Source organism: Mercenaria mercenaria, chromosome 12, assembly GCF_021730395.1.
Source record: "Mercenaria mercenaria strain notata chromosome 12, MADL_Memer_1, whole genome shotgun sequence".
Lineage (NCBI taxonomy): Eukaryota > Metazoa > Mollusca > Bivalvia > Venerida > Veneridae > Mercenaria > Mercenaria mercenaria.
The window spans coordinates 12,324,899-12,344,339 of record NC_069372.1 but is presented as its reverse complement, the minus strand read 5'-3'; the positions used below and the strand labels follow the sequence as shown (position 1 = coordinate 12,344,339).

At 35.0% G+C, this 19,441-nt stretch overlaps 1 protein-coding gene across 1 annotated transcript; it reads left to right on the top strand.

Moving 5' to 3' along the window:
- The first annotated feature begins 3,503 nt into the window (after positions 1 to 3,503).
- On the top strand, positions 3,504 to 19,427 carry LOC123535036 (17-beta-hydroxysteroid dehydrogenase 14-like). Its single transcript, XM_053519235.1, has 10 exons — positions 3,504 to 3,641; positions 8,752 to 8,884; positions 11,646 to 11,684; positions 11,971 to 12,056; positions 12,790 to 12,856; positions 13,507 to 13,598; positions 14,024 to 14,128; positions 15,971 to 16,038; positions 18,120 to 18,210; positions 18,396 to 19,427. The coding sequence occupies exons 2-10, from the start codon at positions 8,797 to 8,799 to the stop codon at positions 18,528 to 18,530; spliced, it is 771 nt and encodes a 256-aa protein (XP_053375210.1). The 5' UTR covers positions 3,504 to 3,641; positions 8,752 to 8,796; the 3' UTR covers positions 18,531 to 19,427.
- The last annotated feature ends 14 nt before the right edge of the window (positions 19,428 to 19,441 follow it).

The following is a 19,441-nucleotide window of genomic DNA, read 5'->3' as shown; positions in this document are numbered from 1 at the left end:
AAGCCTTGATTGAAATAAGCTGATTTATATATATTGTATCATTTTATTCCATTTTTGCAAAGTTATTTTTAAAACAACGTTTATTTTTATACCTTTTAAAAGTTTTAAGTTCAGATTAAGTATTTCATAAGAGTCGTTTATAGTTAAATATAATTGATTCTTTGGATCTTGTCTATATGTAATTTTAATTTCAAATTCTTATAATATTGTTTTTGTAGATCTCTCGATTTCCATCTATATATTATATTTAGAAATAAAATTCGTTAAGCAAAAATAATTAAAAAATAATTAAAAATAATAAAATAAATAAAATTTTAAATTATCTTTAAGAAGAAATAAAATATTTAAATTTTAATCTTTTCCATTAACTTTTTATATTCCACATTTTACTCGGTTTTTCTCCTTTGCAGCACATTGTTATTAACCCAGAATAATACCAAAGGGCTTTAGACGCTGCATAATTGCTTTTATATGTTTTTTCTTCTTAGTATTACAGTCGGTTACAATAACTTTTTTAGGGTTGTTTCGAATATTATTTGGTCTGGGACAAACACATAATCTTTCAGCATTTTCTTCTCAGTTAAAGACAACCACAGTCCATTCAAATAAAATTCTTTTACGAAGAAAGGATCTATAACATTTTGTAATTTATCAATGACATGGTTTTTATAATCACGCTAACTATTTGTCAAGTTTTTGATTAAAACATTTCTTCTTTTTAAAAACTTTCTTAAATGAATTTTTATCTGGGGTTCATTATTTCTCCTAAGTGCTAGATAATTTTGACATAATCATTATTTTACCTTTCATTAACCATCTATATATAATATACTTATAGAAAAAAATCCTAAAAACACACGTAAAATTTTTTAAAACCGCTCTTCTTTTTTTTACTTTTATATCCGGTTAATTTAAATTCCTTCATATACGTTTCAAAAGGCATTGAATATTTTTTTCTTCCTGCAATTTCTAATAGTATTGTAAAAAAATCCTGAATAAACTTGTTTCTCTTCTTCTTTTATTTACTTTTTCCCAAACCGTGCTTTTGTTTTTTAGTTGTTTTATTTTGTGATGTGTGCTTTTAAAATAAATTTCTTGTCGTCAAGTTTTAGTCTGTTTGTAAATATGGTAATTACTGATGGAACAGCGCCAGCAAAATGCTACAAATATAGGAAAGCTGTAACAAAATGCTAATGCAGCTGAAAAAACCAAAACACTGCTGTAATATATAATCCGGGACTTACTCTCCAAAAAAATTTATAACTTTTTCTGTAAGCGCAGCTAGTTTTTGTTAAGTGAATGATTTAAATGATCTAATGTTTCTATTTTCCCTTATTAGAAATTAAATTTTTATGGACCATTTAATAATTATATTTTTAAATTAAATTTCTTTCAATTCACTAAATGGTACCCAAATATTAAATTTTTCATTGTAACCTTTCCCTTTTACTAAAGCTTGTTTTTTCTTATAGTCTCGTCTAATAACTTTTTCTATTCTAAAACTTCTTGTGTAGTAGGTAAAAGTTTGTTCATAAAAAGAACCCTTTAATATTTCATTATTTAAATTTTAATAGGGTATGTTCGGGATTTGTATTTTTAATTTTATAAATTATAAATATTTCCTCTGTCCAGTTTGGTGTATATCCTTTTTCCAAAATGTCTTTTAAGTTACTTAAGCGAACTCGGTCACCAATTTTTAAATTTTGTTTTACTCTTTGGTATCTTTAAAAACACCATATAAATTAAAGTAAACAGTACCTTTATTTTAAATTTTTACTAGCTTCGGTTGGTGTCATTTTTATATTAAATGTTTTGTTTTGTTTATTTATCAACCATATCCTGCAAAAATTTTCTAAATAAATATAAGTATTATTTGCTGTAAAATATTTCCACATTATTCTTTTAAACTTCTATTAAATCTTTCATTACTACAGCCTTTCCTTCATTAAATGTAAGGTACATATTAATCTTATTTTTATTCAAAAATGATTCAATTTTTTTATTATAAAATTCTTTCCTTCATCTACCCATAAATTTACTGGTAATCGTCCTTCTAAAATTATTTTTTCAAATGCTTCGTAACAGATTCTCCAGTTTTTTTTCTTTAATGGAATAACCCAAGCATATTTAATAAATATATCAATAACGGTTAACAGTACTTTTTCTCCTTTATTATATTTTGAAAAAGCTTGCATGTCAACTAAATCAGCTGACCAAGTATCATCAATATCATTAACTATCACTCTTCGTTTCCTAAATTTTCTTTTAATTGGTTTGTGTAATTCTTCTGCTAATTCATCGCTCCAATTTATTTCGGGGGTAGTAAAAGTTTGCTCTACCCCCTTTTCCCGTTTTTTGATTTTTGTCCGAGACCAAGTGTGTATTTCGTTTTGATAGCTGGTTTTACAACTAAATGTTTTGCAATCTTTTCTCCAAATGTTTTTGATTTAGTTTTATTTAAATTGGAAAGCATTTGCTTATCACATGTACCCTTTTTTACACCACTGTCATAGCAAAAATCATGGTCCATACATACTGCATCCAGTTCATTGACAGGGGGTCCATTATCTAGGGGATTTCCTGGCCCACAATAATTATATCCTGGAAGTGTTAAACCTTTCTTAGGTAATAAAGGTAACATTGCTTTGTGAATATCTAAATTACCCCCTGTACTTTTAACAAACTTTGATTTCATTTTTCCACAAGATGAACAAGTAGCCTTTATCATTTTTCTCCCGTTTTTTGTTGTAACATAATGAGGATTTATATTATCAGTAAATCTTCTTTCTTTCAAACAATATATTTTATTCTGTAAACTCATCTATATCATATGTATTTAAAACTTTTTAGTTGGTTTTAACTGGGTTTTTAATTGTCCAGCATTGGTCAGTCCGGACCAAAGATTAAATCTTTTTTTTGGTTAAACCAAAGGTTTTCATTCGGTTTAACTAAAGATTTAAAAGATTTTCAGGGTATTAAGGGTACCAAATTAGTATTTTAATTTTAGGGCAAGGTTAAAGTCCACTTATAGAATAGGGACAAGGGGTCAGGGGGGGTTATATTGTTTTAAAATCGGTATTTCTAATACTACTATTGTACCTTCCGTATTGTATGCTGCCGGACTAATTTCATTATTATGCATGACCTGACAAAGTTCTATAAATAGCACACATAAAAACTTCACTTAGTTCCATTTTAATATCGATAAACATTGAAGATTTCGTTCAATAACAAAACAACAAACAAAAGGTAGAGGTATATAATAAAAGGTTCATAGCTAGATCTGGGATTTTTGTATTTTGCTCTCGTGGGATCACATTCGGCGCTAGCGCGCCTCGTTAGATCCGATCTGGCAAAAATAGCCGAATACAGAACCCCAGCTCGAGCATTCTCATCCATCAGAGGTTCATCCGGGGAACCACGGTAGACCTCTGGTATGCGAGAATGCAGCTCGAGCTACTGTAATAGATATATTAATCCTATCATATTGTGTTTAACTAAGTTGCTTCCCTTTTATTGTTATACCTACTCCCGATAGATATTTCCTTAATACGGTTGTTTACCTTTATTTATTCTTTACCATTTGTGTATGTGGTAGATCAAAGAAGTCGTTTACACCTGTGAAGTATTTCACCGCAACTGTAATCTGTAGGGCAGAAATTTTATTTTGATTTATGTATGTTTACTCGTGTATGTTATCTACATTGCATGGCGAATTTGCATTATTTACAAACATAATTGTTAATGTGCTTATGTTTAGAGCATTGTGCAATTTCAGTTATTGATTTTGTAGGACATTATTCATCAGCTTTGGCGAATATTAAAGTAGATTATAACATTTCTACTGGTTAAGCATGCAGTGACCTTTGTCTGCATGGAATTAAATTACATTGATTTAAACGTAGCTGTTCACTTTGTATTTCTTTCCCTTAACCTTTTACGGTATGTAGCAACATACAAACAAAACTATCTGACACGATATTTTACCAGTTAAAAGCAGTCGAATTGATTTAAATATGCTTACTTGGCTTGTCTGTCTATTACTGTATTTTCCAGCCTTACTATAGATCTATATCAAAGATGAAAAAACGGTGTTGAAATAGTTTTCAACAGCTGAATTTTGGCATGAAGTGTCAGTATCAACCTGGTTGCCGCTCCTCCACTTCTGTTTCTTAATCCTTGGCAAATTCGAAAATAACATTTGTAATTTATTTTAAGTCTGTTAATACATAAACAAATCATTTTTGTACTCATTGTTTTGTTATGGTCTAATTGACCCAAGGCGTCTGATCATCTGGGACAAATGACAAGGCCTGTATATAATTTGCTTATTTTCAGTATATTTATTATGTATTTATGTGTATTTATATTCATGATCCACATCTGTTATGTGCTTTTTATTACAATGTTGTATTAGGTATGATATTGAAATAATTGATTATCTCTCTTTATAGTTTCAGAAAAAAAATTCATGTGACATAAGGCATGTTCTTTGTATTGCATTTCCTGGTGACTTATAAGCCCATTGGATCGGGTGTGTTTAATTGTTAAATATGCTCACACAGGTCACGTTAATAAACAGATTTCTTATCTATCTTATCTTATATGTACTCAATTGGTTAATAAAATTGTAGTATTAGTTTGGACCATTATCGCCCCGGTCAGTATGTACCTGTTAATTAACATGCATGTTTGTCAATAACGTCTGGACCTGAATGGCCCTGTTCTAGCCACTTAACTGCAATCATAATGAGCCACGCCATATGAAAACCAACATAGTGGGTTTGCGACCAGCATGGATCCAGACCAGCCTGCGCATCCGCGCAGTCTGGTCAGGATCCATGCTGTTCGCTTTCAAAGCCTAATGCAATTGGAGAAACTGATAGCGAACAGCATGGATCCTGACCAGACTGCGCGGGTGCGCAGGCTGGTCTGGATCCATGCTGGTCGCAAACCCACTGTTGGTTTTCCCATGGCGTGGCTCATATAATAATGAGGTTAATAAATCGCCAGGGTGTGACTTCTGGGCATAATGTCACACCTAGTGAAACCACACCCTATTACCTGATGTCCACCACGCCGAGGGATGCGGCTGCCACAGAGGTAGGAAATCAATAACGGTGAATAGTGGTGTTAGTTTTTTGAGCTGTATTTTTTCATTTCGACTTTCCATGAAGATATTCTGGTGCAGGCATATGTGTAAATGCCTAAACATATTATATGATTAATCCTGGTCGCCAACTTCGCGAAATAAAGAAGTATTCAGCTGTTTAAATTGGACGTTTATTAAAATTGATGCGAAAATCATATTCAACGGCCCAATTCGAAGTGTTTACAAAATAATTTGATCGGGTTTACCTCACACATTAAACGGTCAATCATCTGGGGATAATCCTGGCAAGATTCAAGTCTGTCCGTACGTCTACACCGACGTTATGACCCTCCAAAGGGACCCGGGTACAGTCACGTATGATAAACTTTACCGCAGAGGGCATTTTTAAATGATGCCCATCCCACCGAGGAGTCAAAAAATAGGATATCGTTTACGACAGAGGGAAATTTTGTGTAAAAATGTCTATTTTGGCTGTTTGTTTTGCTTTTGAGACCTGGGAGGTCATGGAATTGTTTATACTTGTGTTTAATAATGGGCGATTTTCAATGGCGAACACCGCTGTAACACGATGGTAATAAGTCTAGATTGAACTTCTATCTATCTCCGACGTTGTTTTGCTACTATAAGTCTTCGTTTTGTAAACTCAATTTTGTTTCAATTTCTTTTATCATGAAATATACAGAAATAATGATATCGTAAGTCCTGATGGTATCGGTACTTGCGTTCTTGCTGGATTCAGTGTTGAATTTTAGGTTTATATTAAATGATAAATCGTTTTGCAATCAGTCTAGATTATATATATCTCCTACATTGCATACAATCTGATACTGTACATGTATAGAGTTGTTTTGCCACTGAAAGTCTTCGTTTTGTAAAATCATTTTTGTTTCTTTTTTATCATAATATACAGACATTTGCTGCCAGCAATGAAATCCTAAGTCCTGGTACTTGCGTTCTTGCTGGATTCAGTGTTGAATATTTATAGGTTATTAGCTTTGTATCGGGAAATATGCACGAGTTCTTCAGTGGAAATATTGCGCGACTTTAGGAGCGCAATATTCTTCCACTGAAGAACGAGTACATATTTTCCGATGCAAAGATAATAACCTTTTTATTACATACACATCTACATGTATAAATATAATGCAAATATCATAAATTTGTTCAATAGCCTGAATAGGACTGACAATACTAAACTAAATAGAAAAAAGGGCAACAGCACACACTGAATTACGTCACGCACCCGATATGAAATTCAGGCGTCAGTATATGGAAAAATATTGACGTTTCCGGTACCAGTGTGACTTAACCGGGAATAGAAACGAGTATGTAATAAAGGTTAATATCAAATATCAAATTGTTTTGCATTATCAAGCTTTCGTACTAAGAGGCTACTGATAGTAACATAGTTCTACATAAAAGATCCGTTAGGCTAGAAAATTTAAATATATTTGTTGTCAGTGGCATAAGTCAAGTGATCGGTTCTAAATAAAGCTGTTATTCATTAATCGTTTACAGAAATGTTCTAAACAATTTATTTTGTATTCAATTTCAGAACCAAAGATGAAGACATACACGTGTTATTACTGTAACAATGATTTTGAAGTTAACACTGGAGTGATTGACCATTTAGTTAATTGTCATGTCAAGAGAGATCTATCAAAATGCAATGGAAATAACTGAACCATCTGTTATTACCAAGTTACTATCTGAAATGAAGATTTCATTCTGATCGATTTCTCTTGAAAACTTTAAAGATGTATTCAATTTTGATATTTTGCCCTGTAACTTCGATACATGCCAACACGCTGGTCACTAGAAATGAATATTTCACCTTCATTTGGAATCACGTCGGTATATGTTTTCTGTCCTATATCCAGCATTCCAAATGTTTTCATCTTATTCCAGTTCCATGTACTTAAATGGTCAATCACTCGTAAGCTGCAAATCAGTGTCTTAGCTTTTTTTAAACAATTCTCATGCATTTCAAATATATATGCTTAAATATACTACTCGACAAACTGTGTTTAACTATATTATCTGATGTGTATTTAAATGAAAGCTGTATATAATAAATGCAAAACTATTTAATACCTAATATCAACCGTAACTTCAACACAGAATCTTGCAAGAACGCAAGTATCAGGACTTAAGATATCATTATTTCTGTATATTTCATCATAAAAGAAATTGGAACAAAAATGAATTTACAAAATGAACATTTACAGCAGCAGAACCAATCTATACATGTAGCAGATAGTAGGCAATGTCGGAGATAGAAATACAATTAATCTAGACTGATTAACACTGTGTTACATTGGTGTTCGCCATTGAAAATCGCCCATTATTAAACATAAGTATATAAACAATGCATACTGCAAATGATTCCATGACCTCCCAAGACTTAAAAGCGAAACAAACATCCAAAATAGACGTTTTTACACCAAATTCCCCTCTGCCGTAAACGGTATCCTATATTTTGACTCCTCGGTGGGATGGGCATCATTTAAAAATGCCCTCTGCGGTAAAGTTTATCATACGTAACTATACCCGGGTCCCTTTGGAGGGTCATAACGTCGGTGTAGACGTACGGACAGACTTGAAACTTGCCAGGGTTATCCCCAGATGATTGATCGTTTGACTTGTGAGGTAAACCCGATCAAATTATTTTGTAAACACTTCGAATTGGGCCGTTGAATATGATCTTCGCATCAATTTTAATAAACGTCCAATTTAAACAGCTGAATACTTCTTTATTTCGCAAAGTTGGCGACCAGGATTAATTATATAATATGTTAAGGCATTTACACGTATGCTTGCACCAGAATATTTTCATGGAAAGTCGAAATGAAAAAATACAGCTCAAAAGACTAACATCACTACTCATCGTTATTGATTTCTGACCTCTGTGGCAGCCGCATCCCTCGGCGTGGTGGACATCAGGTAATAGGGTGTGGAGACGCGGCTGTATATTATAAGTCCCCCAGTGGCGGCAGTAATAACCGTTTCCGAGGACGTTTATTAATTACTGTTAATAGTGCGGTATGTAATAAGCAGTTATTTAGTGTTGGATTCATTGAGTTCTTAGAAATACAAGTCAGATAATAAGCACCTTTTTATTATGACTCGGCGGTATATATATGATCCCCTTTTTTTCTGTCGAATCGCCGTAAAATCCGACTCATACGTTTTAGTAAGACATGTATAAAATTATCTTTTTGCGTTTTTATTTTCTTTTTCTTTTTCATATACATGATCGTCAAGTTTGTACTATGATGTGGCAGAATAGCCTGTTGCAATTGCCTGCCAGAAGTGCTCTCTGTGGTTTGAATTTTATTACATGAAAATTAGCTATACTACAGCATGGTCTTTCGAAAATGAACTTGAGTGACCCTGATAATAGATAAACTCTAAATTTTATTTATAGATGATCAAATGTGTGTATCTATTTTGATATATTTAATACTTGTATAACTCTTTGATTTAAAAAGGAGATTAAGAGATGTATATGACCTTTCCCAAAATTTATATAGCTTATTATACTTCCCAAGTGTAAAAACATACAAATTTCTGATGATTTCAGCGAATACATTTAAATAAGGCGTTGTACTCCATTTAAAACCTGTCTTATCTTTCAGCAAAATATAGCGTTTCGATGTGTGAATACATGTGCCGCCGATAAGATGGCATCTCGGCTGAGATTTCAGGACAAAGTTGCCATAGTAACAGGGGGATGTAAAGGTATTGGAAGGGGTTGTGTTGATGTCTTTGGTAAGTATTCAGTTTTTTCGTGCAACAGTTTTAGTTACAGACTTGTCAATAATAATAATTTAATAATAAGAAGAAGAAGAAGCATACTGTCAATGCTTTTCACTGTGGCACCTCATTTGTTATTTCATTTTATATTTAAAATCTGGGCTGAGTGTTTCTCTTTTTTGTATACTTTAGACTATATTGGCTCAAAATATGCGTTTGTAGGGATAGTTTGTTGCATTATTTCTTCAACGGCTTAACAAGGCCTTTGTGTCTGACGGGCTAAACGCACTGATTCGTGGAATCGAAACCTCTTTTTTTTTCTTTTTTTTTAATATAAAGTTTTATCATATACCTATATAAATTCTGAAAAAAAAACGGCTTGAATTTCACAAGTAAATATGAACACGCAGAAAAAGATCCGTATTGTACCTTTAATATTGTATGTACCGGACTACTTTCGTTAATATGCATGACCAGACACAGTTCTATAAATAGCGCACATAAAATATTTCGTTAAATACGGCAAAAAGGTTGAGGGTCATTATAACAGTGTAGCTAGACCTAGGATTTTGTATTCAGCTCTGTGAATTTTGCAAAGCCGGATCACACTCGGCGCTTACGTGCCCCGTAAGACCCGATCTGGCAAAATCCACTCGAACCGAATACAGCATCCCAGAACGAGCTTCTATTATAATAACCATGTATTCTATAAAGAATAGCTGACATTACGTTTTACACTATAACAGATGTTGGTAACTGTTCGGAATACAAGTTTGAAACTGATTGATATCAATCGGATTATTTCCGGCTGGATCGTAGTTTGTCTCCAGACCCTACATTTTGTTCACAGGAGATAATTCCTGAGGCTGTTCAAGTTTTGTATAATCATGTCTTTCTAAACAATCATGTCTTTTGTAAAAAAAAAAAAACGCACGAAATATCAAGAGAAATGATTCAAAAAAAAAAAAAGAAAGATTTTCTAGTCGGTAGCCAGACTAACTGGGACGCCGCGGTATATGTACGCCCATGATAATACGTGCAGTTGTACCGTACCTTCAAATACCCGGGAGTTACGTAAATTATATTCGACCTTTGCATTCTACGTTGTATTTTTTTTTTTTTTTTTTTGTTTGATTAAAGTACAAATTCTAAATAGCAACGCAAGTCACGCGCCGCGAGCAAATCAATATCGGGACAGAAATCGTGACCCGGGTACATACGTGATAGCTATTTACGGTTATTTATGATGCTGGCTGCATTTAGAGCACTCTATTATTTACGTGCAATTTTGTTTTCTCATTAAACTTTGTTATCTTATACATTATCTATGTATGAAGTTGCCAACCATGACATTACATTATCAGTATTTTTGAGGTCCAGATGGTATCAACGTCTATTATACTCGTAAATGGTATCAATAGGGATCGGAGAGCCATCCACCTGTTAAACTTACAATATGAATTTATTTAATATACAACAATGTATATTTTGAATTCCAGCAAAAACATGGACATACACATTAAATGCGCATATGCAGTCTTAGTCTTCTTGATATTAAGAAAAAAATAAATATATACATGTGTATGTGGATTTTCTCAAACAAAAGGATTTTTTGGAAATGGAACTCAAAAAAGTTTTCCAAGAAAAAACAACAAAGCTACTGACCAAAAAAAGAAAGAATGAAATAGAAAGAAAAAACATAAAAAGGGTACTGTCCCTGCTATCGCCAATTATAAACACCTTTATTTTTCATTAGATGCGGGTAGTTTAAGTAGTAACAAATGTAAATACATTTGTATTTTGATGCACATCTGTAAATCGACGTATCCAAATGGCTTCCGGAAGGTCGATGGTTCTACCCAGGTACCCGCCAGTGGCCGAAATAATGGCCGAAGTAGTCATCCTCTATGTCAAGAGCTGGAAAATCATACTGGCCGAAAAAATGTGTCGAGCTGACGTAAATCTAGGAAATTATTAATTCATTTAACAGCCTAAAATGACAGAAAATCTTCTTTAGTATTTCATTTGAATACATGTGTACATATATAGATTCGTGCATTTATGTTTCTCGCGGCATCTGTAGCCTATAACTCTCTAGTTGTGTCACACAGTTTTTTAGTACAACTTTGTAATCTACTATTAACAAGATCATGTTTCTGTAACTGGTGAGTTAACTCGGTTATACAATGTAACAACTTAGAGTCTACATTCATAGAGCAAATTGTCCTCGTAAACTCTTACCTAAGAATACATTCAACGTAATGAGGAATGAATGGCACCGCCATGCGGAACAGTATACGTCCGAAGGTATGACTTTTAACCCTAACTGTGACCTTTACCTTGAAGCGAACCATCCAAAACATGCGTTCTGCTATTTGTGCTGTTTCTTTAAAATCCCTCAAGCAGTTCATCGAGCTACAGTTTTTTTTAAAGTCTTTCAAGCAGTTCAAGAGCTACAGAGCGGACAAGAAACAAAGTCATATGACATTTGATCCCTAAGTGTGACCTTGACCTTGAAGCGAGCCATCCAAAACATGCGCTCTGCATGTCGTCTCGATGTGGTGACCTTTTGTGTCAAGTTTCTTTGAAATCCTCAAGGGGTTCAAGAGTTACAGAGCGGACACGAAATTGCTAACGGACAGACGAACGAACAAACGGACTTTCTAGACTTAAAACAATACCCGATGACAAAATAGTTTAGTGAAAGATGACCGTAGTACAGCTTTAAGATATGTGTACACTTATCTTCATGTATTTTGTAATATCTGACTTCCAGCTGAAAATGGTGGAAAAGTGGCTGTATTAGATATCGATGGTAAGACACATATGTATGCTCTTTTTTATAAAGTTAGAAGAAAAACATCTTTTACACCTAAATAATACACTTCCGTAGTGTAAATATACATGTTATATTGGGTCATCACAAGATATGAATCTAAATGATACCATCGCAAAGGTGAATTTGAATTTGAAAGTCGAATTGACATCATTAAAAGCTAGACTTCAGAATGTAACGTTAATTTCTTTACACTGTCTCTGTTCTATTTGATTCTGTTCAGTCGGAAATAATAAGTTATAGTTTTGCTTTTGAAATGTTAAAGATGCGGTCGGTGAAACAATGAAGGCGGAAGGTCCAGGAGAAGTATTTTACATCCACTGCGATATGACAAAGGAAGAGGAAATTCAAGTACTACACCCGATTATAATATGTTTAATTAAGGTAGTGGAGCCGTTGTGACATTCTCTCCGTGAGCGATTTCGACAGTTTCCGGGTTTTTTTTACGGAAAGTTATTATCGCGTCCAGCTACTTTACCTCCGAAGAATTCCTAATTGCCTACCGGGAATACGCAATCATAGTGTATTTAGGCGTCCACTACCTTAAAATGTTGATTTCAATTTGATTACTTTAATCTTCCATGTCAGTACTCGTTCCATCAACACACTACTATTTTAATCTAGTGTCTCTGTGAACAAAATTTATACCAGTCTTGAAGAAAAAAAGATCAAGTTGACTTTTTGAGGAGATTCTTCGTTTTAATTAGATTTGAACCGCGCCATGAGAAAACCAACATAGTGCGTTTGCGTTTGCGCAGTCTGGTCAGGATCCATGATGTTCGCTAACAGTTTCTCTAATTGCAATAGGCTTTGAAAGCGAACAGCATGGATCCTGACCAGACTGCGCGGATTCGCAGGCTGGTCTTGATCCATGCTGGTCGCAAACGCACTATGTTGGTTTTCTCCTGAGCGAATAGTATCGTTCGAATTTTCCGAGTAATAAATATTTCGTGTAATACGAGATCCAGCACAAAAATTGAATCGATTTAGAAGTGTGCCTTTAACATATGACAAAGTCTTGTGCTGTATCATATGAGAGTGTAACTTTCATGTACAAAAGGTAGTTCTGTTTTTAAAATTTTAGGCTGCAGTAGAAGCCACGGTTGAGAGATACCACAGGGTTGACTGCTTAGTAAACAACGCAGGGTGGCGTAAGCAGTTTACGATTTATTACTAGTATTTGATATTATTCCACGATCATAATGTCTACTTGTGCCATTTTGTGAATAACCATGTTAATTGTAATTTTAATTTTGAAATTTGTGGTAGCTGGTAGTAAGTTTTGGTGAATTTGATAAGACAGTTACTCCATTTCAGATGTTAAGTTATTTAAACTCGATTGTGATGAAAGCTTATATGAGCCGCACCATGAGAAAACCAACATAGTGCATTTGCGACCAGCATGGGTCCAGACCAGCCTGCGCATCCGCGCAGTCTGGTCAGGATCCATGCTGTTCGTTTTCAAAGCCTATTGCAATTAGAGAAACGGTTAGAGAACAGCACGGATCATGACCAGACTGCACGGATGCGCAGGCTGGTCTGGATCCATGCCGGTCGCAAAGGCACTATGTTGGTTTTCACATGGCGCGGCTCATTTGAATCGTCTTCTTGGAAAAAGTGGTACTGGTGTCAAATGAGAAGGTGTCGCGACCCCAGTAACGTTCGACCTCCGGGTTAAGCGGTCGACATTTTAACCACTTGGCCACTGTTCCAGTTACAAGTATTACATAACAATCATGCAACATGCAACATACAAAAGAGTGATTAAAGAAAATGACATAAAATAACGATGTCTTTTTAGATCCACCTTCCCGAACGATAGACGGTTTTTCAGCAGACGAATTCCGCAAGCTCCTTGATTTAAATCTGGTTGGCTATTACCTCGCATGCAAGGTAAATCATAAATATGTTAATCATATTTACCATTGTTGTTAAGTTTTGTACTTTTACCGTAAGGAAGAACAAAGAAAATGTAACTATATTTTTCAAACTATATGATATGAGGAGTTTAGATAGTACATGTAGCAGTAAGTACTGAGGACCGTGAGTTTGATAGTATTAACTTCTACATAACAAAAGTGAGGTTACACACACGTGTGAGATGAGTATACACACGCTGCACATGTTGTACGAGTATGACATCAACTCTGTTTTTTTTTTCAATGTTTGCACTATTCCGGTAACATCTATCCTTCTACTTAGTGATACATTGATGTAAGAAGCTAAAGATTTTTTGTTATGCTACACAAAACCAACAACAAAACTATCAAAATCATAGATTTTTTGAAAACAAGTATCTCACTAATTTCATATTTCAGTACACTCTACCTTACCTTCGACGGACACAGGGATCTATCGTAAATATTTCTAGTGCAGCATTTACATTAGGCCAGGGCGAGGCTGTCACTTATGTCGCCACGAAGGTAGGTGTCCGTATGATTCATGAACCTGTGTCGCCACGAACGTAGTGTCTACTTACGATTCATTAACGGATGTCGCCACGAAGGTAGGTCTCCATATGATCCAATGACCTATGCCGCTACAAAGACAGTGTTCACATGGTCGTCATGAAGGTAGGTGTCCGCATGATCCATGAACGTATGTCGCCACGAAGGTAAATGTCTGTATGATCCATGAACGTATGTCGCCACGAAGGTAAATGTCTGTATGATCCATGAACGTAAGTCGCCACGAAGGTAAATGTCTGTATGACCCATGAACGTATGTCGCCACGAAGGTAAATGTCTGTATGACCCATGAACGTATGTCGCCACGAAGGTAAATGTCTGTATGATCCATGAACGTATGTCGCCACGAAGGTAAATGTCTGAATGATCCATGAACGTATGTCGCCACGAAGGTAAATGTCTATATGATCCATGAACGTATGTCGCCACGAAGGTAATTGTCTGTATGATCCATGAACGTATGTAGCCACAAAGGTGGGTATCCATATGATCCGTGTACGTATGTCCACGTAGATAAGCGTCTGTAAGATCGATAAACTTATGGCGCCACAAAGTACGGTGTTTACTTGATCCAGTGTGTCACTACGAAGATGGGCTTCCATATGGTCCATAAATGTATGTCTTGAAGTGAAGATAAGTGTCCATGATATCCAGGAATGTATGTCGCAACGAAGGTAAGTGTCTATATGCTCCATGGGCGTAAGTCCCCATAGAGGAAGAAGGCATGTTAATTCATTAACTTGAGCCTGCAGTCTGACAATAAATTCTCCTCCCAGCCCTCCTCCCATGTAACAGCTTTGTCCATGTGATCTTAGTATATTTGTATACACCTTACTGCTGTATGTGATGCAGTGAATTTAACAAATCCTCTGTGACCGAATGGTTAGGTCGCTGACTTCAAATCACTTGCCCCTCATCGATGTGGGTTCGAGCCTTACTCGGGGCGTTGAATTCTTCATGTGAGGAAGCCGTCCAGCTGGCTTACGGAAGGTCGGTTGTTTTACCCAGGTGCCCGCACGTGATGAAATAATGCACGGAGAGGCACATGGGGTCTTCCTCAACCAACAAAGCTGGGAAGTCGCCATATGACCTATATTATGTCGTTGCGACGTTAAAACCAACGAAACAAATTAACATATATACATGTATATCTTAATCGGATGGATGTGCAATACAAAAGTTGCAGCGTTCTTTGGTTTTCTGTTGGTGTTAAATAGGTCAAACTTTCGTCAGACTACTGGTTTTGTCATTTATACTCTTAGAGATACGGTAGGTCACTAGGAATTTCGTTGTCAGATGTCGTATAATATGTAGCAACTAAGATAAGTTTCAGGTATGTCCACGAAAAGACCAACAACTATTTCATTTAGGATCTTTAACTTTAGTTCACTCACGTTTAGTAAAATGCTTATTTCGCATTACGTGTTTTTCAAACAGCATATTTTGGACTTATTTATTTATAAATGCTTATACATTGTACAAATGTCCATTGTCGTATGAACCTTAGATTCAATGCATCTTCTACTAAGGTTTTGAAAAAAAAAGTAGTTTAACCCTTACCCTGCTAAATTTCTATAATGAACTTGTCCATCTTTCATTAACTGTTAAAAGGGGTGCGTACCAAAACGATACTGACTGAATGGCGAACACAGACTGCACGGATGTGCAGGCTGGCTGATCATGATCTGCACTGGTCGCAAGGGCAAAATCAATCGTATCCAGCATGATAAGGGTTAAAATTAAAAAAAAAAACAATAATAAAAAAAAATATCTAAATCTAACGTCTGTTTATTGCAGGGTGGGGTAGTAGGGCTTACACGGGCACTGGCAACCGACGAGGGAAAACATGGCGTTCGTGTTAATGCGTAAGCTGATTTTCTCGTTTTTGTTCTTATAGGACACTCGTTTTGAAGTGTGTCTCGGGCAAAATAAAAAAACTTTTTATCAGGCACCGCATGACCAATAAACAGTAGATTCATTCTTAAACAAGAAATGTCTTTAAAAAGATGGTCGGCGAATTGAAATAAGGAAAGAAGTTTATGAAATTTTCATCTAACATTCATCTTTCATCATGCAAAACTAAACACCGCTCTTTAACAATTTAAATGGTTCTCTTTAAATTTTTCACAAAGGTTTCGTAGGGTTGCAATTTTGTTTCGTTTATCCTTAGCCAAATAATTACAGCAGTAGTTTTATGAAGATTCGTCAAGCGGTTCATGAGAAGAGGTCATTAAAAGTGTTTATATTTTTAGCTAAATTGGTCCCCATCCCCATTTGTAACAAAATAGCAGGAGACCTTACGATATTGTTACACACCAAGTTTGATAAAAATCCATTACATTTTAGTGGTTAATGCTAAGAAAGGCATATCTACTTTTAGCTATAGTGGTCCCTAATAGGGCCCAAGTTCCTATATAAATAAATTTGGAAGAGGATCTTATAATGATGCTCAAGACCAAGTATGACAAAGATCCGTCAAGCTGTTCATGAGACGCTGTCTAAAGGCATTTCTAGTTTTAGCTCTAGCAGCCCCTAAAAGGGGTCAAATGTCCCAACTGAACAAAGTTGGCTGCGGGCCTAATAAAGATGCTACAAATCAAGTTTAATTAGAATACATGAGAAAAAATCAAAGGATTTTTTATTTTAGCGGCCCCTAAAATAGGCCAACTGATCCCGCTTTAACAAATGTATATTCGCTAATTCTTGAATCTTTGGACAATAACGTCACACCTATAAAAAAGTGAAGGTCAAGGGACACATTCATAAGCAAAGTTTGACCGTAGTCATATCACGTAGATAAACTGTATGCAGCGTACCTTCTTTTCACTGTAATGAGATTCAGTCATTATATGCATATACATAGTAAAACAGACTTCAACTGAGTTCAATATTTGCATACCATACTAAAGAAAAATATTCATATATAATAAATCAGTAAAATGATTTATAACAAATACTAATATATCAAAGCAAACAAGTACTCATTTTAATATGCAGTCTGAATAAGTCACAAAAGCAAGAAACCTTTTCAAATACAGACGACAATTGTAACAAGGAAAATCTTTTAAAAAGCACTTCCCTACATAGAAGACTCTTATCACACCCTTATTCATGTGATACGCAGACCGTATTCAGCTCTTTCTTTAATTTGATATATGTTGGTATTTGAACAGGTTTTTATCATATTTATTAAACTTAGTTATCATTTTGAGATATATCAATATTCTTGCTAAATATACTGAGCGAAAGTTAGCTTTAAAACTGTGAACAGCGTCGTTTAGGATAAACGCTTTGTCTACATTTCACTCAGCGTAGCACAATCAGCGGAGTGATACAAAAATTGACACTCCCGTCCAATCAGGCAGAGTGTTGCATAAATCTTTCATTTTGATAAATTATCTATAATGCGTTATCAAGTAGTTTGATTTGCAAACTGAAATCACGTGGCATGGGTCGGTCAAGGTCACGAATTCGTTCTTATAACGGCATTCGCCAAAAAATGATACTAATGAGTGCATGTAAAGTGTCCTCAAGTCAAGATGATTCACTAGTTTCTGGATACAATGGCAAATGACTGGAATTTTAAGATCTTTTTGGACAGGAGTCATAATAAAAAATATTATAACTAAAATATCAAATTTTATTTTAAAAAAGCATGTATTGTCAGTGTGTTTCTCATTGTAAATTGTATCATAATTGAGCCGCGCCATGAGAAAACCAACATAGTGCATTTGCGACCAGCATGTATCCAGACCAGCCTGCGCATCCGCGCAGTCTGGTCAGGATCCATGCTGTTCGCTAACGGTTTCTCTAATTGCTATAGGCTTTGAAAGCGAACAGCATGGATCCTGACCAGACTGCTCGGATGCGCAGGCTGGTCTCGATCCATGCTGGTCGCAAACGCACTATATTGGTTTTCTCATGGCGCGGCTCATATATTTTACAGAATATCTCCTGGAGCTGTTCGAACACCGCTGTTAGAAGACTGCATTAAAGATGATTTACAAGGTGGATTAGAAAGATGCAAAAATTCTACCGTACGTGTCAAATCATAATTTATTAAAAACGTTTGGGTCTGGATAATTGTTGAGTTTTGTTATGCATTTGACAAGAACAAATCTAGATCTCTCGTGGAATTTCAAATATATGGCGTGTACTGAAAGTTTATGCGGAAAAAGTTTTCCGTTTGGCACACCAGTTCTTTTGTTGTTGTTTTTTACAGGTGTTGCGGCGGGTCGCTGAACCTAGAGATATAGGCCAAACCTGCTTGTTTCTGGCAGCGGAAGCCACATTCACCACAGGGGCAGATGTAAGCTGTTCGGCTGGTGCTGAATTGGGCTACGGACTCAAGCAGTAGTGCAACAAGACTCCGATACAAACAGATACTTACACTATCGCATTCGATATAATAAATATTATGTATAGAAATGACATGTTATTTTTTGTCAATTATGAAACAATGCTTGCCTACTCTAAAGCTCGGACTCCGATAACACTTCGCAGATCTACAGCTCCTGCAATGTTTAAAGTTTGTGAGGATTCTTTTCGCCAAATGGGATGTTTTGCATGTGAAGAAGCCCGAAATATAGATCTTGTTCCATGTTGTTAAAAACTGTTAAAATGAGTCAAATAATAATGTTTATTGATATGATTATGGTATAGTTTAATTGCTTAAATTGTCTTTACAAAGACCTAGACTACTGTGTTTTAAATTTATTTGAGCATTTCCTGAATGTTGTTTTAGTAAATAGATTTTAAATGTGACCTAGTGCTTAAATACACATAATCAGACATTTTAAATCAATCAGACGCAAAAACTCTGGTCCCCAAAGACAGTTTTATAACTTCATGTATGAACCCTGGTAACATAATGAAAATCATCAAATATATTTTTGCACCATTATGAAACAACGAATGCATACACAAGACACGAGGTTCAAAAATCTGAAATCAAAATATGTTTAACTGGCGAACACCAGATCTTACATGTTCACTGTTGTCGACGCCATTCGTGAAAACTGTATTTTGTGTTCACTCTATGTGAAAGATATTTCGATTTTCATCGTCTGTACTATTATAATATTTTTCATTGTACCACGCATGACTGTTATCATTATGCAAATTCAAAAAGATCTACATGTATTCTCTTAAGTGAGATATAGATAAAATGAAAACTTCAGTTATTAGTGTAAAATATTTTATTGAATACACAATGGTGTGTTGCATACACGTGCAAATAAATGGCTTGAAAATGTATGCTTGTCATTA